General features: G+C 40.1%; 1 protein-coding gene across 9 annotated transcripts in view; it reads left to right on the forward strand.

The window, feature by feature from the left end:
- Positions 1 to 26,979, forward strand: part of EBF1 (EBF transcription factor 1) — a 286,258-nt gene that overhangs the window by 210,795 nt on the left and 48,484 nt on the right. For 5 of the 9 annotated variants that reach the window (XM_049829285.1, XM_049829290.1, XM_049829288.1 and 2 more), the window contains 2 exons: positions 1,451 to 1,584; positions 9,395 to 9,521. In XM_049829285.1, the coding sequence (XP_049685242.1) occupies positions 1,451 to 1,584; positions 9,395 to 9,521 (261 nt within the window). The remainder of the gene's footprint in view (positions 1 to 1,450; positions 1,585 to 9,394; positions 9,522 to 26,979) is intronic. The other 4 variants (XM_049829287.1, XM_049829291.1, XM_049829289.1 and 1 more) reach the window with 1 other exon arrangement.

Below are 26,979 nucleotides of genomic sequence, written 5' to 3' on the forward strand. Positions count from 1 at the left end.
CAGCCAGCCTTTCAACCAAGTAGCAATTCAGAGGCAAATGCCAGCAACCCTGAAAGAAGAGCTATATATGCAGATACATATACATACAGATATATATATATATGCAGCTAATGAAGTCCTGCTGATTGACATTGCAGAATCAGGGTGGGCAATAGCAGCCCTTCGTGTGTTTTCAGTGGAGCCAGCTTCTTCTCTCTGCTGAGGACCGGATTCATATCTAAAGGAAGGAATCTTTCTTTTCAACATTGAGGTTGATTGGTGGAGTTTTGCTCCTCCTTAAGGAATTTTTTTTTCACAGCTAATGAAATTGTTGAGGTACCCACTTTACTTAAAATGTTATCTAATGGTATGGTGTCATATTTTCACCTCGTGCTGTATTAACAAGGAGAAGTTGGTGGCATTTGGGATGGATTTGCTTCTTTTCATCAACCTATATGACCACCCTGAGACTCCACAGCTGAGAGTCACCCAAGGCTTTTTGTCTTATTCAGGTTATTTTTACAATAATGTTATGCCTGTTGCTTCAGCACAGTTAAATTCTGGTGTACGCCAGTACTGCAGAAAAGGAGAACCAGTATGTGGATGTTTATATTGCCCTATCCCACCAATATATATAAGTGGAGCATGCTTCTGCTTAGATAGTCTTAAACCAGAAGATCTTACACCAAGATTTGAGCTTACTACTTTGAGCAGTGCTTGAGTTTTCAACATCCTCTCAGGAGGCACTTAGTACATATGATGCCAAGAAAGTGGCTAGCGAAAGTGGTGACAGACTCTGAATATGGCAGAATGCATTGCGCACACTTCTGAATTATCCGGCAGATGCAATGTAACTGGAATGACTACATGACGGGGTTGTAGGTTTTGGGTTTGGGGTTTTTTTTGTGTTTTTTTTGGTGTTTTTTTTTGTAGTAGCCAAAGCATTAAGCAGGGCAGGGTGGTTTAATACTAGAACAACCTGGATCTGATTGCAGAATAATTAAAGAAATGCTGAGGTTACACCCTTTTTTATTTAGCCAATATTTTCCACAATATTTGTAGGAGTTTCCTTGATGAATTTAGGTTATGATGGATCATAAAGCAAGCTTGCTGGAGATTGTTTTATTAACTCAGGTATTGCATATTTCATATAGAATAAAGATAGGGTTTTATTCTGATTTCCAATTGGTCTCTGCCCATCATGCTGTGATTTTTTTGTTAAAGTAGGCTTAAAAAAGTTAATTTTTTTTATGCAGATAACAAAACCAAACAGAAATTAATTGAGAAAAAATGCTTCCAAAGATATAGGTTGAGGTCATGCATGTGTGCTAGAAAGATCGTGATTGCTGAAATCTTTGTGTTAGTAAGGGGGGAAATGAAAGCTCCTTTTATTTTATTTTTCTCAAGACTTCTATCATTAAAATCTGGTTCTAACAGCAGAATACTTCTCTTTTTCATGTGTGTTGAAAAGCAGCTACACCATGTATCAAAGCCATCAGTCCAAGTGAAGGATGGACTACAGGAGGTGCCACTGTCATCATCATAGGAGACAATTTCTTTGATGGGTTACAGGTCATATTCGGCACCATGCTGGTTTGGAGTGAGGTAGGTGTTGTCTGAACGGTAATGTCTAATAGCTTTGTCTAGCTTATAGCTAGTCTGTCCTTTTTCTATGCCACATGCTAAATCAGCAACAAATGTTGAGATGAGAATCCTTTCCTCATTCAGTTTTATGAAAATAATTAGTCAAATTTACCTGTGGCAGAAATCCATTATTGCCAGGGGATTTGCATCTCCGCTCACTGGCCCAGAATTTAGCTCAGTGCCTTTTATTCCAAGAAAAGGGACGGATAAATGCCTGTGTGAATAATTCTGCATTTAGCACTACAATAGCTAAGGGCCCACAGGAAACAGACGTTTAGGTGATCCTGTTTTCCAGGGAAATGGGCTGCTTGTAGCTGCAGCTCAATGAGGTGGAGATTGCAGAAATTCAGTGCCTCTGAATAGCATATCCTTAAAGTGGAGGCGCTTGGTGTAAGTACCATCTGCATGATAGCAACCACATACACGGTATTGTATCCACAGTGGGAAATACAGACCCGTCATACCTAGCAGGGGCCTCTGTAGTTTCACAGTAACTCTTTCTTTGTTTCTTATCCATTTTTTGCTCTTGCTGTTCCTCCCAGTTTCTTAAATCCTCCTGCCACATATTCCCCAAAAGTCCATGGAAAGTTAAAACCCAGGCAGTGTCACCCAAATGGCCACTTCCAGTGCGCAGGGCTATAGAAGTCGGAGCAGAGCTCCCACTGGCTTCACTGGCATGGGAGGGCAGCTCCAAGGAGAGGTTTACGTTTTGCATTTATGACTTTTCAAAAGCATGTTGGAGGTTTTATAAAAAATTGTTATTTTCATTACTTTAATGCTGAAATATACACGCTAACAGACAATCCAGCATCTCTGAAATAGCTATACAATGCTTACCTTACAATGTGGTAAGGATCTTCTGAGTTTTGCCTTATATCCTATAAATATTAAATCAACATTATAGCTTAATTCATATCCAGCACATTCCCCCTGCTGATTCCATTGCACATATGGCAGCATTTTTTCCATATGAAGAGTATCCTCTAATGTCCTTCATGGGCTCCACTATTCTCTCTCCCTCTCTCTCATCCTTCCACTTGAGGACAAGTGTGGATGAAAGGGCATTCCAGAAAAGGAGATATATTAAATAAGCCCTATTCTGAAGCCCTTATGTGATCATGAAAGTGCCCCCTGGGTCCGGTGTAAGCATTTTGTGTGTTAGGATTGAAGCCATTATGTCTACAGACATTTAACAGGGAAAGGTGAAGAGGCTGGGAGGAAAGTGCTCTGATTTCGGTAGTGCAGAATTGGATCTTTCATTATAAAGCTTGATTCTATTTATTAGTGGAAGCCATTAATTGGCAATTTCTAATCTCAGGAGAGTGAGTGCTGGTCAAAACATTGTTGCTGGTGGTTGCAAGGCCTTGTCATAAAATGAATAATGTTAGAAGGGGTCCAGACCAAAGTCAGTCTGTTTGTTGTGAATGCTATAACGGGCTGCGAGTTGGCTTTGACTGAAGACTGTTTCACTGACTCTCCCTTATAGAATTGCTTCTCAGTTGCATAACCTCTGAGAGGAATAGAAAATCCTACAGGGGAAAAGAAATTATTTCTCAAAGAAGCAGACGGACATGATAAACAAGTGTAGAAATGCATGAACTGTCTGAGTGATCCCTAAATAATAGTGATCTATAAATAATTCAAATTATACTTACTGGCCACATATGAAGTACAAAATAAGTTCTTTCATTTGCCTTCCCATTTCTAAAAATGTCTAGTGCATTTTCAGTACCCAGGAAGAATATTTTTGTATTACTTTAATAGAGTGTAGAACTGAACTGTCGATCTTCAAACCTGGAGCGGGTTCACCCTGAGTTGCCAGTCAGGCCCAGTTTTGAGCAAACCTGGCCAGGTTATGTTGCCATTGAATTAAAGAAGAATTTTCAAGTTCGTCCTGTTGCTTCATGGATCCAAAGAAAACATGATTTTAACTGAGCTGTAGAAAATCCAAACCAAAACTAGATAGGTGGAAGCTAAAGAAAAAGAGTGAGTCTCGCAGAGCATTTTCACATGAATTTTTCTAGCTTCACTTTCAGTTGCAATTGCAGGTGGTTTGGGTGATGAAGTCTAATATTTAAATTAAGCATCATTTTGCCACAGACTTTGCATGGGACCTTGGGCAAATCACATAATCTGCTTAAAGTTCAATTCCCTTTCTCTAACATAGTAATAAGATTAGTCACCTTCTTTGGAGAGGTGCTGTGAAGATAATTATCGTAAAGGTCCTATATTACTCAGATTTTATTACGGCAAAATCCATGTAAGTACCTGAGATGCATGGATATTTAAAATATAAATCCTGCCATAGTTCAGAAGCAAAGTTAAAAGCCAAAAATAAAATTTGTTCATTTTAAGGGTGAATTTGTTGCTGTCAAGCAACATATGTTATAAATAATTTGAAATGTAAATAATATATTTTTAATTTATTTTACATGTATTCAAGTTTTGTAATTGAAATATTTATATGCTTGAAATGGAGTTGACTGTGTTAAAAAAGGAGGTTTAAAATGGTTTCTGAAACACATATTTATTATTTAAACATATATTTTAGCTGTAAACACTCTAACATAATTACAACCTTTCTCAGCCAGGGAGAACTAAATAAAAACTTAATTTGTCACATTAATTTTCTGCAGAAATGCAGATACCCTAAGCCAGTAGGTTCAATTAATCCTTAACTCCCATATTACTTCATAAAAATGACTTTAAAAGCCCTTGATATTTTTAGAATACAACAAAATGGACCATCTAATGCCTTTTTTTCAAGGAACTTTCATAACCAACAAACAAATGGCATCGGTATATCGTGTGCACATGCTGAATCTGGAGAGACAACTCCCAGCAAATAGTCTGTTTGCCAGATAGACTCTGCCTTTCTGTTTGTCCCGTCCACAAACAGACGGAGTTGTTATTTGCAGGTTTTTACCCAGCGTTCTCTGTCTGTGTGTTGTTGCAAGTATTCAAAATCTGGGCTGCTGATAAAAATCCTCTTTTGTTTCTCTCTCTTATTGGGGGGCTGAAACTCTGAGAGTCGAGTTTCAGGGCAAATACGCGATTGTGAGGACAAAATTAGTTTCTTATAAATATTCCACAATATTTGCTTAAAAAGAACTATTTCTTCAAACATTTTCCTGCCAAGAACATTCCTCCAGCTGTACAAAGTCAGCTGGAAACAACTTCTTTTTCTTTTATATTAAGAAAAGATGAAGCACTGAAATATCAGTTCTTTTACCTTTGTACACCACAAAAACAGAGGATGATTTTTTGATTTAGCTTTTTTTGTTTTTGTTTTTGGGTTTTGGTTTTTTTGGGGGGCTTTTTTGGGTTTTTTTTTGGTTTTTTGTTTTTTTGTTTTTTTTAAATGCTGCTGAATCAAATTCTGTGACACAGTTTTTTATTTTGCTTTTCATGTTTATTATTGATTTTGGAAGTCTCTGTTTTTCGATGCTTATTTTGGAGGACTGACTCATTTTTAAAAAATGAGTAGGCACCTTCTTTTTGAAAGCCAAGGCTTATTAAGCAGCATTTGGATGCCCAGAATTGAGGCATACAAAGTCACTGGTCATTTTTAAAAATATAGGTGTCTTAAGGCTCCTGTTCTCACTGAAAGCTGTCATTACCTTCAGTTGGTAGGATTTTTCTTCATTCCTGTCCTAAGGGTCCTCTTCATACAGAGTCCAAGTTAAATTTATGACTGATTGTCACCATTTCCCTAACCACAAACCAGAGCTCAAGCATGCAAAAATAAACTAGTGACTCAGATTAATGACATCTCCTTATAAAATGTCACTTTAAAAAAAAGAAAGTAACCTGGCACTCTGAAGAGTGTGAAATGATGCTGTATCGCACAAGAATGTCTAGAATATATTAGCAAACCACAGAAAGAGGCTTGTTGTACACACTCAGCCCAAATGTGTTTTGGATTTTGAAGGACACGTACCTCCCTCCATTCTGAAGGTCTCTAACTCAGGTTTTAATGCAATCCACAGCATGTCCCAACTGCCATGTAAGAGTTTATATCAAACAGCTAGTGCAGTTGCCAAGTATCAGACCAATTCACTTGAAAATCCCTTGGGAGAAAGCATCCAGTTACTAGTCCAGCTCCAGATCTCAATTAGCCAAATGCTGGAATGGAAGAGGAAGCTGGATCTGGGATTTTGGCTGGTGGGTTCATCTCCAAATCACAGGTTAATGCCTTGCTCGAGATTTACATTTAAAGTATGTGTTCAGAAATGTACGTAACTCATATTTACAAATTCTAGTTCTTGGCATGTCATTGCTACGGTTGTTATGATGTCTGTTAATGCACCAAGAGTTCCCACCTGAGATTAGAACATAGAAGTGGCCATATGGGGTCAGCCATGGAGGTCCGTCTAGCTCAGTATCTTGTGTTTGGTGCGGGGCAATGACAGATGCCTATAAAAACACTGTGAGCATGTAGTGATGCTTCCCCAGAACACTCTACCAGCCTCCACCAGTTTGGGGCTCAGAGGCTTCCACAAGTAGTGTCTTTACTTTCAATATCCCTTGACGCTAATAGCTCACCTTTTCCAGATGCCTTATGCGCAAGTATGAGACAGACTGTGCCTTGAAGAAGGTACAGGCCATGTCAGTGTGAGAGGAGAAAATATGCTAGGAAAAGGTGGAGTGGATTCCCAAGGTCAGGCCACAGGTTGACAGTGTAGACAGGAAAAACATCCCATAATCCTGGAGTTATTGAAGTCAGGGGCAGATTTGCCCTTGCCGCAGGTGGGCCTGGAGTACCCCGACTTGTGCAGCACCCATTGGGTCATCCGGCTTGCAAAACGGAATTAGGGCAATTTGGAAAGCTGGTGCTGGTCCATAATGCAGATCCTGGCAGTACTAGGGAATCAGAATTTGAGACCAAAGGTGAGGTTCAGAGGGCAGGTTTTAGAGTGCGGTGACATTGTTTGTCCCTTAAAGACAATTTCTTGATATGACAGCAATATAGGGGACTACTGGTATGTAACTGAGCTAGCCGGTTCTTTTCTGTGTGCATGAGATCTGAAGGCTGACCCACAACAACGGTCCCTCTGGCTCAGCGCTCTACCCCTGACAGTGGTCAGTGGCGGAGGCTAAGGAGAAAAAGCGAAAGGAAAAGGCACATGTATTCTCCTGGTATACCTCCCAAGCTTTAGTTCTAGAGAAGAGAGGAGTAAAATATATCCTGAGTATCCTAAACCATAGGACTTCAGACATAATGTTCACCCTTGGGGAATGTGTGGGCGACATTATTGTATATTTGTGGTTTTAAACACAGTTAAACTTATTTACTTCAGAGCACAAAGGAAAACCAAACTGTTTGTGGAGAAGAAACCAGGAAACTTGCTTAACTCTCCCCAGCTCTCTGTAACAATGGACCATAAATAGGTCAGACATTTCTTGGGAACCAGGGAAGATGAGTATTGGAAAATGCCACAAATTATGTTTAAAGAACATTAAAGTGGTGACAGACCAGTAAATGCTGGGAAATTCAAAGATACAACCAGAAGCTGCCTGTATAGCTCATGCCAGAATGGGGGTGAGGGGTGCAAGGCACATGCTGACGTAGTAAGACTAACATGTTAACCTTTACTATTAAAATCCTTGGCTATTTTTACAAATATTTTCCCCCTAAAAATGTCATGAAACTTCTCTCATCTTGCCAGTTCACCCCGTTAACTAGAACCACTTGAGGATGGGATTTATCTCAGCCGTGTTTGGCTGTCTACAGTTTAGCATCTAGTCTAAACTTGTCATCTCAACTCATTGGAGAAAGGTAGATGTTTCCAGAGAGCAGCTCATCCCAACATGAGAGGTGTCTAAAGCACTGGAAATAAATTGCTATTTGGCAGTGCTTTCTGCCTCCGCTGACTGTTGAGGGCATGTAGAGAATTGGCCTAGTTGGCTTTGGTCAGCCCAATTGTAAAACAACTCAATTTAAGTAAAAGCAATCCTTGGAAGTTTGGGGTTTTGTTTTGGGGTTTGTTTTTTTTTTTTTTTTTTTTTTTTTTGTTGGTGGTTTGTTTTTTTTTTTAACCCAGTTGATAGAGTGAGTAATTTAGAAAAAAGGCAGGTTTCTTTTAAAAATAAGTAAGTTTCTAAATCACATGATTTCAAAGCAGAACCTGAAAACATATTCTTTGGAGCTTACAAACAAGAAGGCATCAATTCCTACGTGATCATTTCTAAAATGACATATGACTTACGGCTTCTGTGGATCTGAATAACTTTTGAAGCATTTGATGCTGGTAGTTTTGGTTTTAATCTTCAACTTGACTTAATTTTAATTATCTTATTGTAAATATGGAGAACTTCCTACTGTGTATGCCATTTCCCTGAGTAACACAGATGGCTCTCAGACAGACATTACTCTCCTTCTGTGCTTTTTTTAGTCCTGTGCCCTAAACAAAGAACTGGTTAAAAGTCTGATATTTTTGGTAGGGCCTTATTACATTTTGAAATATTTGGTTCCTAGTAAAAATAAGAATAAAATCAGCTTTTTATTAAAAAAAGAAGTAAAACCCCTATTGAAATATGTTCCCTAATCCCGGACGCGATTCAACCAACAGCACAGAGCAGTTCACTGTCCGTATAGGGTGCCCATGGCTTTGCTCACTGTCAAAGCTGGTTATGGTCTTGGTCTTGTTTGCCTCTCCAGAAGTGTGTTAGTGTGCCATGGTCAGTTGGAGAAGGATTATCCACGTGCCAGAGCTGTATCTTGGTTGCTGGACACAATCACGTCGCCTTTTCTATGTCCCTCTTTTTACTCTTGTCTGAGGGAGCATAATGACTGAGAAGAGGATGTTTAAGTGATGGGGAGGACAATGCTGTTGTTTCTGAGTGCACCAGAGATTTAAGTTAACCTGCCATAAATTAGTGAACTCCTAGATGGCTCTAATATTAATTTTGGGGACTGTGTTTTAAATCCAGTCCAGAATGCTGAAAGAGCAAAAAAGGTCTAGACCCTGGAAAGTGCAGCACTGACCCACCCCAATCTTTTGTGTTAATATCCCCAGCCCCATTAGCAAGAAAGTTAAGTTTGTCTACTTATTACTGTGCAAATCCACATCTGCAGGAGCACTCTCAGATGTGTGTCAGTCATTGCAGTGAAGGCAGACTGGAAGTGATGGTTATATCTGGTATATCTCTTTTGAGTGCTCTGATCATGTTGAAGGAAAGATCTGGCATCCTTCAGAAGCCAAACTTTGCATTTCTGCAGTAATCAGTCATACCTTCACAAAATTACTAGAAAATTAAAACAGCAGCACATGGTGCTTTTGCAATCTACAGATGTCAGCTGGGGACCAGCGCATTTAAAATCCTGCCTGGGCTTGTGCTGTGCAGCGAATCTCAGCCTGGGCTTGCGCTGTGCTCTGTTCACACATGTAACTGAGTATCATTTATCAATCAGATTTGTTGGACACTGTCATGACCCCAGTGTTCACCTCAGCAAACATAGGCATCCTGCTGCTGTAAGCTAAAGTTATTGCATTAAACCAGGGCTCATGCTTGTACTAGCAAGCAAGTGCCTGCCATGTATGAAAACAGAAATAATGTTGTTACGGCTGAGAGGGAGAATGCTTGTAAATATTGTAGTCACTGGCTTTTGTGTGGGTTACATCAAGATTGTATTCAAACATTGACAAGTTAATTACATGTTTCAAAGCTTGTTTACTGTGATCTGAGAGGAAAGTGTTACTAAAGAAGTGTTCAGCATCTAACAGTGCTTTTTTTCCCTTTCTTCTCCCTTCTCAATGTTTTCCTCTAGCTGATTACTCCTCATGCTATCCGCGTACAGACGCCTCCCCGACATATCCCAGGGGTTGTAGAAGTCACATTGTCCTACAAGTCTAAGCAGTTTTGCAAGGGAACGCCTGGAAGATTCATTTACACAGGTAAGGATGCTTTAGTACTAGATATAACGTGGAGAAATAGGGCAGGCCATATATCACGCTTGCTAGGGCTTCTGCTTTCGTTGTTAAAAGCTGTACTGTATTTTATTATTTTGGTTGAGCACATCATTGAAGGTACCAATTTAAGGTTGGATTTCAGAAATGGATGACCGTAGAGATGACTCTGAAAACATACCAGTGTGGGATTTTTGTTTGATTGTTTGTGCTCGCAATGGGACATCTCTTTACCCAGGAGTGGGGAGGAAGGAGAGAAACAGATACTCCAGTGCTTAAACAAACAGAGGAAGAGTGCAAGCAGAAAGAGCCAGACATACTAGTGCAATTGGGAACCTACCTTCCAAGAAGTGTCTTGCTAAATATCTCCATCTCATGTTGTCCTGCAAGTGTTGCAAGTGTTCAAAGCAGCAGCCGGTTTGCCTGCTCATCTCACCGTAACGTACTTTGACTTCCAGGGAGGCTAAGTAGCTTTCACCCCAGCCGATGCTGCAGACATAGTGACTTGCAATGCGTTTTGGGGTGGCATCCCACACTGAGAGCACTAAGTTGGGTGGTTTGGACTGAAGAATTATTAACAAAGAACCATGCTATGACATTGCAGGTACTGGCAATGTTAAACCACTCTCAGCAGTGACGAGAATGGCCTGGGAAATAAATCAAATAGCAGCCTAACTTTTTTAAAAGAATGTGTGTCATTGATTCCTTGCAAGGTATGCATGCTACAAGAATTAATGGCTTGGTCCAGGTTTTGATGTGCTTGCCCTTTTATGAGCTTGTTGTTCAACATACGCGGAGAGGACTACTTCTGTAACTGCCGGAACTGTGGTTCAGCACAATCCAGTACAATTCCTTTCCCCATTCTTGATTTCCCCCAAAACTTTAAGCATAAGATATATGAGAAATACTTGTGGCTACGAGGCATTCTTAATTAAACTGGGCGCATATATTGCTCCAGCGGTGAATGTACACACAGGGGCTCGAGACAGAGGAGAGACTTCTGTGTTCCAGTTGGGTAGCAAAACTCTCATTTGATTTTTCTTAACACTGAACAAGTTGAACGGAGGTGCCTTATAAAGCTTTGTCGTCTTTTTCAAATACCCTCTCCCCCAGTCGGGATTATGCACTGGGTTTCTTTAAACTGGGTCTTAAAGTGTTCATGTATCACCTTGCTGGCTGAGCAGCAGGCACTTGCGGAGGCTGTGTGTATTTGTTGTGAGCATTATGATTTCAACAATGTGTGGGAAACTCATATATTGGACAATAATGCACCATATCAAAAAAGTTGTTTAGGGTTTGAATGTGTTAGAACAAAAGAAAAAGCAAAGGGTCAAACTGCCAGCTGGTGCAAATTTCCAGTGTATACCACATGAAAGTGTCAGTCAGAGCTTTGGACAGTTTGACCAGGAATCCTTTCCCTTCTCACTTTCTCACTCACAGTAAGTTGTGCTTGTCCTGCTTGTTGTCAAGCCACCGGCGTGGCTGCATCTTGGGCTGGTGAAATGGCAAGTATGCATGCAGAAGGAGAAGAAAGGGAGGAAATCTGCCCCCCTCGACTTCAGGAAGACTTTTTTGGGGACTTTGTTTTGCAATTTAAATGTAAAAATGGCTTGGACCCATTTTGGTTTTGCTTTTCAGATCATCATTAATTAGCTTTTCCAGTAAAAAGGAGGGCGGCAGTTTAGCCTGTCTGCCCAGAAGCAGATGGCTGAATGCGGAAATAAAGTATCCCAGTAGGCAGAGTGTTTCCATATATGCATTTTCAGGTTAGTGTTTAAAACACATTATTTTTTATTCAATAAAGGAAAGTTATGAAATACTAAACAACAATGATAAAATCAAAGGTGAACCAATCCATGGACAATTCTCTTACTTATGCAGATTTTATGGAGTTACGGGAAATACAGAAGAGCTATTGTGACTGAAATTGTACCTCACACAATTTGCATTTTCCTTTTAAAGGCAGCCTGAACTTAAATGTGTCTTTTTTAAAAAGGACTAAATGAAACTAAAATAAAAACAATTAATGCATCCTGACCTTCAGAAGTGCCTTCCAGCCCTTTAAACAAAATGCAGGTTCAGTACACGCCTGCCGATTAGTTTTAGTTAATTGAAAATTATAGGATTGACCCAAGAGGAAAATTTTGTTTGCACTCCAATCACTTTTACAAATTAAGGAAAATTACCACAATTTTGTTTAGCTAAGGTTTCACACTGAGTTCACGAAATTAGCTCAGCCATCCCAACAAAGTCAGCACTTTGTTAGTGAGCACTAGAAAAAAACTAATAGTCTATGGTGTGTACAAACGAAGCATAGAAAAAGCTATGATGCTTTAGAGAACTAGGCCAAGTGTTTTTAATTAGGATTATTGGTTCATTGTAAGTTTTGAAGAACAATCAAACTAGCAGATTAGCTGTTTCTTTTAAAGCTAGAATTTCTTGCCATTCATTTTTCCCATGAGAACTTGTTTTAACTCCCACATAGCACTATTTTTTTTCTTTTCTTTTTTTTTTTTTTTTTTTTTTTTTTAACAAGGCCTGCAGGAAATGGACCAATTGGAAGTTGGGATACAGTAACATTCCCCAGCATCACTCCAGCCGATGGGATTTTTTCACAATGTTCTTCAGTGAACTCAGTGTTCTGGAACATATTACAAAACCACAGAGGCCAAATGTTTTCTCAGAGGAGTTTGGCCTCTGTTTTTGGCCGAAAACATTTCAGCATCACTTGCTGCTTATTTACCCTGCTATTAAGAACAAGAAAAGGAGAGAGGAGAAAAAAAAGGGGGGAGGGTGGGGGGGGAAGAGTGTGAGAGAGAGAGAGAGAGAAAAAGACCTGGGGTTTGTGGGCGGTGCAGGAGTTGATCAAGCGTAGTTTCCTTTCTGGTGAGAATGTCCCTGCTCGTTAATGGTCCCATTTTGTGGTCAGGTCTCATTTAGAAGAAATTATTTTTAATCAGTGTTCAACAAAATATCCCCTCAAGCCACCTGGCTGTAAACTGTTTTTTTCTTACTGTTAAGTACTTAAGTTCTCAGAAGAAAATACCCAGTGACCCATTAATTTTAGCCTTTTTTCCCCCTTTAACTGCAAATAACTTAGTAACATGATCTCTAAGTAGTCCATGTGCCATCTAGGAATCAAGGTCACATACATACAGAGAAATCCTGGCTTTTGTAAGTATTTTTGAAAGAAATAAACCAGTGTCAATGCTGTGCTTACAAGAAAACATAAGTTTTTTATTTTCCATCTGCAAAGCAAGCCATTAGCATGCACCTATAGAGCAATTATTTCTTAAATTTTAAGCTTTGACATTCCTGAGAGAAGGTTATTAGAAATACAGAAGTCTGAACACATCTTGCATGTGTGTTCATTTTGAAACAGTATTCAAAGTCCATATTGCACCCAGAAATACCCAAACATGCTGGTCAGTATTTCCCTGTGGCACCTTTGACCTGTAAGTCCCCTCTGGTATTGAAGAGCACTGAATGAATTAAGCTTCATGTCACAACTTAGGAGTCAGACGTGTATCACTACCAGTATTGCAGGACTGGAGAAACTGAGATGAAGGGAGAAGCCATTAGGGATACAAGTCCATAGGTAATTTGCAAAGGTGACTCAGAGCATATATAGTTGAGTTAAATAAGGGATGAGAATTGGCACAAATTTGTGATACCTGGACAGACCTTAGAGGTTTTGTTTTGTTTCAATTTAAAAAAATGGGTGCATCATGGACAGCATGATTTTCACAGATGAATTTTGCTATGGTACTAAACTGTGAGATTTGAGTGGGACTGCATTAATGTAAGTGAAAGGAGAATTTATCTCGCTGCATATTGGGAAGGACATATGGAAGGTCCATAAAAATGCATTATGCTGTGTCTTCTGCCACCTGCTCAGTTTAAGGTTTTGTGCTTTTGTTCCCAAACTGGAGCGAAGGACTACATGGGGCCAGAAGTATCTAGCTTTGTCACTCAGGTTATGTATACCACATGGGGTTAATTCAGATTCTTGGCTGAGCAGTACCCCAAATACTGTTCCTTTTTTGGAAAATTGGTTACGTGGTTGGATACCGGTTGGAATTTAGGGACCATTTGCGTTTGCATTAGTCTTGCAGGGAGGCTGCAGGGTAAACCATTTGTATGCTGATGGGGTACCTAGAGAAACAGGCAAGTCCCCCCCAGTTCATTTGGGGTTTATTATATGCTATGGGAAGTGGTAAGTCTCTAGAAGCGCTACTAACAGGGACGGGTGGATGTAGGGTCAGTGTGGACGCACGGGGCTCGCTGTGCAGTGTGAATAACCCCGATGCTGAGCGCTGATCCTCCAGGATTATTGTGACAAAGGCCGAGTGGGTCAGAGTGGAGCACTGCCGAGACTGACCAGTGTTTGCGTTACGCTTTTGGGCCATTGTGTGTAGAGTGATGTAGAAATGCTAGTGCTGTGAAGGTCAGGATATTCACAGAATTTCTGGGAAACCGCCTCTTTCTCTGAAATGTCATAGGGCTTCTCAGAGCACTTTTCACTCCCCTAGTTGCTACAAAGAAGAGATAGCCTCATGTGGAAAAATCCCCGCTCCATCCTCATTTCACCCTTTATTTACTTCCAAAAACATTTGAATCTGTGTACAAACATGAAGAGCCTGGCACATCACAGATGATTTGGGTAACATTTTCAAAAGCCTTGATTTTAGGTGGCTTCATTTTTAGGTTTTTATCTTTAAATGGTTTAATTTACAGAAGCACAGGGGTAGCTGTCTTCTGAGGATCATTCTTTTTTCATTTCTTAAGTCAAATACCTCCAAGAATAAAAGTCCAAAAACTACCCGTCACCATTTAAAATTTCAGTCCATGGCCCTAGATGCAGAGGTTTAAGTCATGTATACAGATCTGGTCAGAATTGGAACTACTTAGAAGGTGATCTCCAGTCCCTAAAGTTTCCAGCCTGGTAAACTTCAGTGATGCCTTTGCTAGGAAAATTTTCTGCTTTCAAGAAGGCACCAATAACTATGCAAAGTTCAAAAGATACATAATCAATGAATGGAGAGTTCTGGAGTTTGTAGACTTAAAAAAAAAAAAAAAAGAAGAAAAAAGAAGTGATGATAAGAGACAGACTGGCTGTCAAGAAGTTCCTGTAGCCCCACTGGAGCCTTTCTTTATCCCTGTGGGCCAGAGTTTGACCCTTACACCAGCTAACCTTGGCCATAGCTGTGTATCTGTTAGTTCCTGAGAAATGTTAAAACCTAGTGGCAGTTATTCTCAACATTAGTAATACACAACCTCATTAGTTTTACAATGCCTCATTCATGTGTGTTTATTATTAAATCATGAGCACTTAAATAGCTGATTAGTATAAATGAGGAGAGAAGGCCACCGTCAACAGAACAATAAAAATAAAATAAAAAAGCCAGCATCTCTGATGCTTTCTTGGGTTTTATCCTGATGTGTTTATAAAATTCTTCACCCTCAAAGGTATGACGATCATTAATCTGAAATGAAATATAGAACACATCACTTCTCCAGAAGAGTGACCAGCTATGAGATCTGGTAGCTAGCAAATGAATGCCATTTGTTTTTAACAGCAGTTTTTATCTGCCTTTTACTAGTAAATATTAATAGCAGCGGTAGAATAAAAAGTATCAGATGTCTCAAAGTTAAATAGTCACGGAGTGCTACAGAACAATGGAACAAAATCCCTCCATACAAAGAAATGTATAAAGTTTAAAGTAAGAGCTGGTGTCTGTACTTAAAAGCAGGAGAGCCCTCCGCTGCAGGTTACCCTATGCTTTGGACACTCAATATAAAGTCTGTTCCTGATCTCAGACAGACTCGACAGAGGAGAGATGATAAATCCTAAGTATAGCACAATCAAGTAAGGAAGAATGAAATTAAATCCTTTGTAAATGTAGTCTTTTACTGGTCATTTTAATTAATGGCTCTGGAAACAAGCAAAAAAAACCCCCTCATAACAGCTCTCTGAAAAATGTCCTAATGCAGAGTTCTCTGGGTTCCCCCTTCACCTCATTGTGCCGAGCGTTCGTTCCCAAGTGGACCTCGCCATGGGGACACTCCGGAGGCATCAGGTGGTGTGTGGAGCTCAGAGACGGACCTGTCTTTGGGGTGGTGTGTTGGGCTGAAGAAGTTAAGCTGTACGCGTGGCTTTCTGCTGCCATAGGAGTGTGCCATAGTCACTGAAGAACTGGGTCCTCATGGCACCGCTGCTGGGTCTGGGATGCTTGCAGGTAAAATACAGATGGGGAAACAAGGGAGGGATTGGTGCAGTCTTTCCCTCCAAGCACCCACATCGGTGATGTGATCTTGGGTGTTACCTGCCCTTGCAAAAGAAAGTTGCCCTCAGGAAATCTCTATTTGAGTTTAAGCTTGAATCTGGCCCTTTCTAAGTTCCAGGCCATTAACTTAGTTGCTCTGCTGAGTCACTGTTAAAACCTGGTCTGCCTGGCCTGTCTGGAAATTTTTAGGGAGGCGGGGGGGGGGGGGGGGGAATGATTGCAATTGTTTTGGAACAAGTTTTCCTAGACGAAATAACTTCAGTCTTTATTATTTGGTGATGGGCTTGGGGGTTAATGTTGTTCCAAAAGTGCTTGTTTTGAAGTTTGTTAGGATGTGCTTAGTGGAGTGAAGTATGGACTTTTATCAGGGTTGACTATTAGGAATATTAGAGTTGTTGGTTAGCATTGCAGAAATTCAGGAAAGGAAGCTGGGAGGAATCCAAGTTGATTGCAGGGAAAAAGGTCTTACCAGGGAGTGAGGAGGTGGTGGAGGTAGACTGGAAAATCCCTTTTGTATGCTAATGGGAACACAGAATCCTCGTATCTTTGGTATCTCTTAAACACTGGCAGCACCATAACACACTGCAAAAAACAATCACTAAAAGTGTGCAGTGTACCTGTAGGACAGCTGCAAAATGAAAGCAATTACAGCAACCATCAGAATAAAGCTGGCTGTGAAGGAAACATATTATTTTGCATATTTTATGTATACACTTTCCAAGAAATATGACCTTTATTTTCTAGTTAGAGGGAAGTGCAATCAGAGTCTACGCAGCAAAGGGTAGCTGGATCATTAAAAAGAATATTTTCTCTGATATTAGAAGTCTAAATGGGCACTAGTCCTTATTCACAACCTTGGCTGTTTCTGTCTGCCCTGAGTTAATAAGTGATAAGGCCAAAAGAGAAATAAATCACTGAAGTCCCTGTCCAAAGAAAACATATTGACTACAGCCAAGCAAATAACAGCCCATAACCAATGGTCCCATTCATCATTCATGTAATAGGGATATAAAGTATTCTCTACCTATGAAACCATAGAGTAGGAAAAAGCCTGATAAGCCCCCAATCCAAGCTATGTGATTTGATTATTAAAGGACATGAACTGTTTGTCACATACCTTTAATCTTTAAGATGTGTTACCATTTCTAAACTATAAATTTGTGGTAAAGGATTAGAAAGCTATTAACGATAAAGGTATAAACTAGACTTTATAAGGATTCCTGCAATTGTCATGCAACCCTGTAGACCCTTGGAACCTTAACCTATTGAATATGATATAACATAGTTATCTGACCTTCAAAGCCAATAAACCATTTTTTGCTTTTCAAGTTCCAGACTTACTCCATGATAAATTAACCCTCGGGGTTCACAAAATAAGCCTTGTAAATTCTTTTCTTTATCCCCACCCCAAACCCTTTAAATTTTCATGCCTTTGCTTCAAAACTCTCTTATTCCAGACTGAAATTGTTAATCTTTTTTTATTCTCCTTTTAGCTCATGTCAGTTGATAAGATATTATTCCCTCTTTTAAAAAAATGGCCAATAAAACAGAGAGCTGAGATGAATTTCTAAAAAGCCTGAATTGCCCTCTCTTTCTACAGGGGGCTTCACTGCCTTGTTTCTTAACGTGTGGGTATTCAGATTAGACAAATACCGCAGGAATGGACATTTATAGTAGCAGCGGTGGCTGTACTGCTTACCTTAATGCATTTTGATGCTGTGCCCTGAGAAGAGGGACAAGGCACTACCTTTTTACTGGTCCAGAAAGCAGACTCCTCGGCTACTTGTTGCCACTGCAGTATTTCATAGACGGTTAGCTGGGAATTCTGGCTGCCCTGCAGGTATATATGTACCTAACTCATCCTTCCTGTGCTTCTCATAGGGTGCAGCAGGTTTTGATTTCTGCCTGGAACCGTGTGCAGGATTTACTGTGTGTTGTTGAAAAATGGCCAAGCTGTGGGCTAGGCTGTCAGAGGTGCCCGTGCGCACAGCACGCTGGCTCTGGCGAGGAAGTCAGAACGTGAATTTAGTGCACGGCCGCCTGAGGCATGCTCCTGCACAGCACTACCTGCAAAATAGCCTCCTTAAGATGTGCTTAAACCTTTGAGGTGCTTGTTAGTGAGGGTTCATTTTGCTTAGGCATTTTGTTACACAAGGAAACGCTGTGTGGCTGGCTCAGACCAGCAGTGTGGTGTGGAGCCGTTGTTCCCCAGAGGCAGGACTGGAGCAGCCTCGCTTGCTTTGCGCTTGTACTAGCACCTCTACACAGCCAGTAATGCTTATCTAGCCTGGTCAAAGCTTGCTGACGGCAATGGCTACAGAGTAGACGTGCCCCAATATAGCCCACGTCTACAGATTCAAGCTTTTTTGTTAATATATAGATAAAAGGAAAATCTTGTACTTGCAGCCTTTCATCTCAGTGGATGCAAGAGCAATTTATTGCATGGAGTGTGAAGTTCTTTGTACTTTTCTGCTATCTTGCAAGAACTCACACAGGCTCTTCTGCTTAGTTATGAAGATACCAAGTGCATAAGTGATGTGGTCTGCCGTTGTGTCTGGATAGAGATGCTGGAAACAGTTTAGTGCCAGTATGACTAGTGTCAACGTTGTCAGCTTCTTGGGCTTGCCCAAGAGGCTGCAGCGTTGCCTCCTGGTGCAGGTTGTAGTGCCCATTGTTACTTTATTTAAAGTCAGTTTGAGTATTCCTGCATGTAACATATTGTAGTCTGCAGCGCAGACATGCCCTTGTAGTCTGGAGAGATGCTGTACTGCTGGCACCACAGAGGCCGACAGAGGGAAAAACAAGCAACTCAGAAAGGAAGGGAATTGTAATGGTGATGTTTTAAATGATCTGAGACATTTGGCAACAGTCCACATTTATTTATGGTAATGGCTGACCTATGTCTTAGAGAAAGTAGAATTTCTTGAAGATTCAATCTGCACAAAAGTTTCAACAATCTCAACAAACTTCCGTAGGACCTTCTGGCAGATCTCTGTGGCCACCCAGTTGCTGATGTTGCTAAGGAAGAACACTGTGGTGTTAATACTACTGCTTTTTTAAAAAAAAATTTCTCCAACTTTGCCCTCCTCCCCCCCACCCCAAAATAAAAATCTCATGCCCAATTGTTTGAAGGTCTGTATACAACTCTATAACCTTCACTGAAAGCTATTTTGCCATTGGATCTTGCCATTGGTCTGTTGTGATCTCTGCGGTTAATCACAGAAGTATAAAACCATCATTACTTAATTCTGCCAAGCCAACCTTATGCAGATCTTTTATTCCACAGGGTAGGACAGAAGTTATTTAATGTATTAGTACACAAACACGTTATCATGATGTAAATTAGACTGTGGTTTTGCAGCACGTCAGCTATTCTGCATGAACTTCTTTCATGCTCTAGCTGAACTTAGACTACCAAGTACCAGATAGTTCATGGCAGTTTACACCTTGGGGAGATAAGTGTGAACCATCCCTTCAGTATCACAATAAAGAGCCTGGATTTGGACGGTTAGCCTTAAATACCTACAGTCTTGCATAGTTTGCCCTAAGGTATTTGCATGGCCATACCCACTGTTATTTCATCTTTCAGTGTATTCTTTAATTTCTCTCCTCCCCTTTCCCTCCCCTCCCAAATGTGATTTTTTTTGTCTTTTTCCTGTTGGCATAAATTGTGGTTAACCTCTTCGCATGAAGAGTTGTGGACTTGAACTGCTCTTGCATAGCACCAGGTGTCAGCATTGGTGGTTGACAAGAGGAAACCTCATTCCCAGCAGATAGAGGGTTAATTTAAAAAACAAAACAAAACAAACCCAAACGCCAAAACAAAACAGAGAGAGAAACTCCACACAATCAACTAAGAATGGTGTTTTTTTAAGTCCCCATGGGACAGAAAATGCACATGGAAATTAAGATGTAACAGTCATTGAGCAAAAATACATGTCTGTTACAACAGAAAGTGGCACCAAACTCTTCATTTTAAATCTGTGGAAATTACAGAGCAAAACCTGTGATGTCTGTGAATATTTGTGAAACTTGCTGTCACTTTTTAGTCCTGCAGAATCTTCCATGGTAGGCTTTTATCCCTTTTCAACATCATGAGGTCCTTTTACCTTGTCTGCGTAAGGTGAGCCCTAGTGACCCTCTCTTTGGAGCTCTGGGGCATGATACCCCCTTGACTGTCTCAGACATCATCTTAGAAGTGGGTGAATCACCATCAAGAAACTCTTCTCTCTGTCCTCTGTCTGCCGATGGGCTCTAAGCAAGTGCTCAAATATGCACTTGAATGGCTGAAGCTGGGTGAGAAGCATTACACCCACAGTGACCACACATGCTAGATGCTGCGTAGGAAAGTAACTATTGCCCCAAGTGTTACAATCCCATGATAGTTTCTGAAATACATGTGCATATTGTCCCGGTTTGGTTGGTTTTGTTGGGTTTTTTGTTTGTTTGTTTGTTTGTTTGTTTGTTTTTTTCTCTCCTAACTTATATCCTATTCCTAGCTTTTGGTGGGGTACTTTCCTTAGAAGACTACAACTCATCAAATAAAAATACACAGTTTGTATGCTCAGGTAGTTCTAGCAGGAAGCCTGTATTTGTAAAAATGAAAGGCAAGATTTTATTGCCAGAAGTAACCATGAATTCATGTTGAAAGGTTACTTCTGCAAGGGAAATATTTTTCCAAATGCAGATCTCTGACTAGTTTCACCACTCCAGAAAGAATTCTCCCCAAAGTTCATGTGCATGTTGTGCACAGCTACTAGAAATAGTTGTTACGCTGTTGTTCCTAAAAATAGGTCTTCGAGTGGCTATCACACTGAAAACCAATAATATTTTCTCCAGACGTTTTAAATTTTGAAGTACTTTTGGTTCCCTTAAATCTTGCATTGAAATGTGCATGTCATTTATTTAAAAGGAAGAGAGTGAAACATGTCTCGCCTATTTGCCTTAGATTGTATTTTCCCTGGGTGTTTTTGTCAGCTCAGGCTCTGTTATTGATAGAGGGGCTCTCAGGGCAGTACATGGGTCTGGCAGGTCAGGGACAGGAGCAAGAATCTGCACTAGGTATCTTTTGTTCTGGAATGAAGAATTTAGTTCAGATTTCCCAAAGACAAGGCCAGTCTGCACATCGTTTCTTCACCAAAACTGTTCATCCTTGCATCGCTGGCAAGTTCTGTTAAAAAGACAAATGAACCTTCTTTAAATTGGGGCCTAAGGGAAAGGATGGAAATGACCCCCTCCCCTCTCCAATTTCCCCCATTAGACTTTTTTTCACAGATGTTCATGCTGATTAGAGCTGGGAAATAAGGGTATTTCTGTGGACCATGAATATTCATTTGTTTTTTGGCAATGAATTTCCTTCAGTTTCCCTGTAGTGTTTTGCTCCCTGTGAATGTTTGAACAAGTGAGTTAGCTGAGACAGTCCATTTTAAGAAAAACTCAGAGCGTACTATGGAAAGTGAACTTTCCATAGCGTATATGTCTTTGCCTGAACAAAAGGATGTAAAACTTACTGTTCGTTGTTAAGCAACATGACTCAAAACCAGCAAACACTTATACAGGTGAAGGGATGCCTTCTCTGAACATATGCTATAAATAGAGAAATTAAACCAAAAATTTTTAACGATCCACTCTTTAATGACCTATCTATGAGGGTAAGGGTAACCAGAAAAATTATTTGTCAAAAACTTGCAGCGAACAAGTTAATTGGAGAAAAAGATCTCTTTGGACAGCTACTGAGAGGGAATGGTTTGTCATGAGTTATTTGCCCCGCTGTAGTACTGCTGCCCAGATCCAAAGAAGCTGCTGGAATTGCTCTTTGAGGAGTCTGTGATGTTATGCCTAGTCAGACCAAATGGATATGAGCAGAAATCTATACAATTTCAGGTAGAAAATCACAGGGATTTTTCTGGTTTTCCTTTTAACATTTTTAAAGTGTTACAAAAATGTTGAATGGAGATTACTGTACCTCCTACTGTTTGATCTTGTAATTCTGCAGTAAGTGCGAGGCTAGAAATTGCAGCCAATGTGTAGGGAATGGCCAGGATCCTACACTGCAGCCCATGAGCAGCTGGGCCAGGCAGACTGCATGCAGAAGTCGGCAGAATTCCTCCGACTTCAGCTGGAATCTGCGTTATCCTTTCGAATTACAACATTGCAGTCCTTGGGATCACCCAAAATTGTCATTATTTTCTACGTAGCACCTTAATACTTACCCAGCATGTTCTGTGGAATAATGTACACAATTTTACAATAACTATGTAATTAACTCACTTTGCTACTCCCCTCTCCAGGGAAACTCATGCTTCTATTAATGCTATTAGGAAGGTCCTATGCATAGAACAAAGAAAGTGGTGCAGCAGATGAGTTAACATGATTTGATTTGCAGATGCTTTAAACACTTAGCAGGAGACAGCTACGGAAGCTAATTAAATCACTCTAAGGTGCACAGGATTATCTGCTTTGTAAGAAACAATTTCAGTGAATTATGGTTGCCCTTTAGCTGAGGGGAAGTAAAAAGCATATTTGTTTGGAATTAAATTTCCCACGCAAAGTGCCCATCAGACCTCTCTTTCCCCATACTTCTAAAATAGTCTTCTTCTGTAGCTAATATTTTCTAGGAACGTGAATTTTGATTTTGTAACAGTGGTGCTGCTTCCAACTTTCTTACGTAGAAATTTTCCTACTTAGCTATTGATTAGGATCTGCCTTTAAGCAGTGTCTTGAGTAAAAAATCGTGTTGGTACATTCACTACCTCCTAGATACTGCATCTTATTTAGTGTACCGGAATTCCCAGTTTAAAGTAATCACAAAATTTATGGAGAAACGGATAAAAAAGGTTGTAAAATATCGATTTGGGGAAAATAATAACACAACTCATCTATAATAAGAAGAAAAATGAAGCAATAATTCAGGTGTATTGAACGGCTTGCTGCTGGAAGTATTGATCCGGTGCTTTAGTGTGCAACATCGCACCTAACGTTGCAATGGAAGAACAGCACTGCATTCCCCTGCTCATTATTTCACAGACACTATTGCCTTGTTACAGAGGTCCCACAGAGCCTGGACTGCCAGCAGGGAAAGAGAGGAACCCCCAAAATAACCACAAACCCGTAATATCTTAATGTCACCGTATCCCGCTGTAACGACACACAGACATTGTGCTCCCGTGCTCTTCTTATGACAATCCAGTAGTTTGGCTTTGCTTGAGTTTTGTTGCTCTTGCTCTCTTCGCTATATGACATGTATCGCCTGTATGCTATATAAATGGTACCTCTGTGCTGTCTCTTTTAATGGCACATAATCAGAAATGGTGTAATTGAGGAAACATGCTTCCCTTAAATATTGACTTTCAGGATCCACGTATAAAAATTCCTAATCTTATTGCAGTGTTTCCTTACTGTGGCAATAAGCAAACATTGAAAAAAGGACAGCAAAGGTCAGTGGAATTTTAAAATAAGCGCCCCGACATTTCCACAGCATTAAACTCCATCATGCTACATTGCATTTCTGTTTATCTGCTGACATCTGCAAAGGTATCACACTTGATTGTTTGGCATAAATAATTTAGCAGCGAGAATTTTATAATGAGCACAGATAAGATTTACCTATGTAAAAAAAAAATAAAATTAAGAAGCCAGAAATTGTGCGAGGTAAAAAATAGTGAACTCCTGTAACAGGGCAACATTTTAGCGCTTCTGAAGACAAACGTGCATCCTGCTCTGTGAGGAAGCTGCTTTATACGTGCCTGCAAACTTACTGCATCCCCCATGATCATTATCTAGAAATATGAGCCAGACCAGACGAGCAAGTTCTGAACAGATCAGGCCTCCTGCAAATTTCAGCTAGCATTGATCTGCAGGATTTGCACTGGATCCTCAGCATTGTTGGGCTTGCAAGGTTTGTCCTTTTTTCCCGTTTAATCCATACAGTGCCAGAGGGGGGAGAGCGAACCAGACACTTCTGATCAAGGCATTGGGGGAAGGGAAGAAAAATGAAAGGAAGAAAATAATCTATGGCCAATGCAGAGGCCAAAGAAAATTGCTTTTTGTAAACTGCAAGGCCCTGCAGTAAGACTCGTGAACCGGCGGTACCGAAGTGAGCGCAGGTTGCCATGGCCGTAGCATGTCCCCGTGCCCTGCTCTCCCAGGCGCGAGTTCTCCCTCCATCGGAGCGTGTTTTCCCTGGGCGAGGAGGACTGAGGAGCGTGCTGCGGCCGCAGCCCTGGGAGGCTTAAGATTCCTTTCATTTGCATGCTTGCAGGTCTACGCTGGCTCAGGAAGCAGAAAACGTGCAATTGTTTTCGTAACCTAAATAACATTTCTAGTTTAGAAACCCCGGGGGAAAAATCATTGTCAAGCTGGCAGGTTGAGATGGCATGATGATAAATGACTGAGGTGTGTGTTCTGACTCTGCGGGGACACGTGGGGTGAAGAAAACCCTCTTCTCTTGCACTCTTTGCATCTACAGTCAGGAAGGAACAATTGCAGTCTGAAGACATGCTCTTGCCTCTGCAAAGAGGTAGGACCGTGCCTTTCTATTCACTGAAAGAATTATTTTCTTGCGGGGCAAGGTGTTTGTGGTGTAGCATCTTTTTAAGGCACTGGCAACAGTTGTGGTTTTTTTCTGGCCTTGGTGATTACAGTCATAGGACAGACAAAAAATGTGTGTTATGGCTAACACAGGAAACGACTATAGCATGGGGTGTCAATAGAGCAGTTAAGCAGTTTCATCGGTTCGCACACGTGTTTTTTTAGAAAACAGTTTGAGACTTACACTGTTATTGGCCGATGAAAGTTCTCTTACAAAAAAAAATTTCCTAGGGATTTGTGTAATAAAGTCTAAAGCTGCATGAAATTCATCACAGATATTTTCTCAAATTTGTGCAGTAATTCCCTAATAACTTTTATCCCTCCAGATTTCACAAATTTGGTAATTTGAGTTTTTAGGGAAGCTTTGGGGTTTTTTTTCCAAAGTACTACTTACAGTGCCAGAATTTTTTTCAGGGAAATTGATTTTTTCGCATATACTCTTATAATGCAAACTTACTTTACACTAAAATTAATTAAAATTGTGTCTCTCTTGTTTATTTACTAGGTTTTTTTCAGAAGCTCTGCACACTTCTAAACATTCTAAAGAAAACTGATAAAGGCTCCATATTTACACACATTACTAGTTAATTTTCACTTTTATTTTCATTAAAAACGGTGTAAGTTGGTACCCTTTAAGTTTCAAGAACATCCTTACTTAGAAGCAGCTAAAGAACTTGGTGAAAGTCAAGGAAACTCTGTAGGTTACTTAACTGCTCTATTAAATGAGGAATCTTAATTGTCAACCATTGCAAAGTTTCATGGGATTATTCTAAGAATTATGATACCTACAGCCCTTACAGTAAGCCGTGACTGCCTGACTACAAGCGTTTAGTGGACTTTCCATTTTGTATTTTGATCCCCGCTGTCCCATTTCATAGCCCTGCTGACCGATAGGCTTGGTCGGACTTGGGTTGTCTCCCGGTACACCCTGAGCTAAACCCACTCCCTTCTCTGTGGGCAGCACTGGCAGGATCCCTTCTTAAGGTTTGCTTTATGCTGCTCTTACTTACTGCAGGGCATTTTCCTTCTCCTCTGAAACCTCTGTTGGACCATTGTTGCTGAAGGAAAGCTGGGTAGCCTTTAATATGATTTAAGATCCTAATATGTGTCTTGTAATTATAGGTATGGGTACAGTAGGTAAAGCCACACACTGATTTGAGTCCCACGTACCTCTTGGGCAAAATAAATATTGGCTCTGTCTTCTATTGGCTTTCATTTCTTCTCTTGTTTTGTTAGTTCCATGTAAGTATTTATCCAAGCCTTTTTAATATGGTCTGAATAGGGCTGCTTTGCACGGCACTTTGACAATTACTGGTACCTTCTGAAAGAGCAAGATGGTTATGTACACAGCATTTTCTTATTAGAAGATTTCCTGTAACACATGTATGCAGCTTGATTTCTTTTAAGCTCTAGTCCAGTAAAACAGGGGAAAAAATGCTAGAGCAATCTTGTTAAATTGCTCAGAGCTTATTTAGATAAAGAATTACTCGGTGCTTTTCTTAGTACATTGTATAGTTGCTTTTTTTTCGCAGTCATCTTTTTTGCATTTTGTACTTTGTTATTCTGATGATGCTGAAAGACAAAGAAACAAACTCCTCTCCGTAATTCACTCCAAAGAACGTACCATCTCTTTCTATTTTCTTGTTAAAACCAAATCGTGTGCAATTTGTAGGAAATTGAAACCACATTTTTCACTTAACTTTCCAAAATTAAAATTTATGAGGAAAAAGAAGCAATAAAGCAGTTACAATCTGGTCATCTATAATTATCTCTGTGGTTGGAGTAGTTCCACATTTAAAGAAAGTGACACCAAAAGTTTATCAAACTTGTGTCATTATCAAAAATTTCACTTCTCTTTTATTATTTCAGACCACAAGAACTTCTGAAACCAGTATTATGCACTTGGAAATTATCTTGGCGAAAAAGGAATTGGGTGATCTATAAAAACAAAGCTTTTCTTCTAACTGAGAAACACAGAACAACATTTATCTTCCTTACTCATTTATTTTAGAATATCAGTGTTAAAATAAATTTAACAAATTGTGCTCTTTAAGCTGATTTAATGGAATTTGTTGTGCAAAATCTTAATTTTCCTCTAGATCTATTTCTATGTATGTGTTTCACATTATTCTTTTTCTTTTGCTGTTGTGTTTCCCCTCTACTGCATTGCTTGCTCTCCGAGAACAATGGAAATGACAGTCCAGTGCCAGAAATCTCGACTGCTCCAGCTCTAGAATGTTAGTGGCACTTGCTTTAGTTTTCTCATTTTGCCTTTTTTGTCTCTGAATTAAAATCAAGCCAAATGATGGATGCCCATTACAATCAATTGTTTCAGACAAGCCACCAAAAGTATTGTAGGATTCATTTACATTTAATCAAATTACACTTTATTTGCAATTCAGGGAAATGAGAACTCTGCAGTAAATCAAATATTTCCTCTCCAAGGGCCCCATTCAGCAGAAAATATCCACAGTCTTCCAAGCTGGTGCCTCAATGTATGTAGCAAATATTCCAGCGGGAGGAGAGCTTGTGCCAACAAACCATCTATCGCGGTGTCTTTTCAACATTTT

The sequence above is a fragment of the Accipiter gentilis genome, chromosome 26, assembly GCF_929443795.1.
Source record: "Accipiter gentilis chromosome 26, bAccGen1.1, whole genome shotgun sequence".
In the NCBI taxonomy this organism is placed as follows: domain Eukaryota; kingdom Metazoa; phylum Chordata; class Aves; order Accipitriformes; family Accipitridae; genus Astur; species Astur gentilis.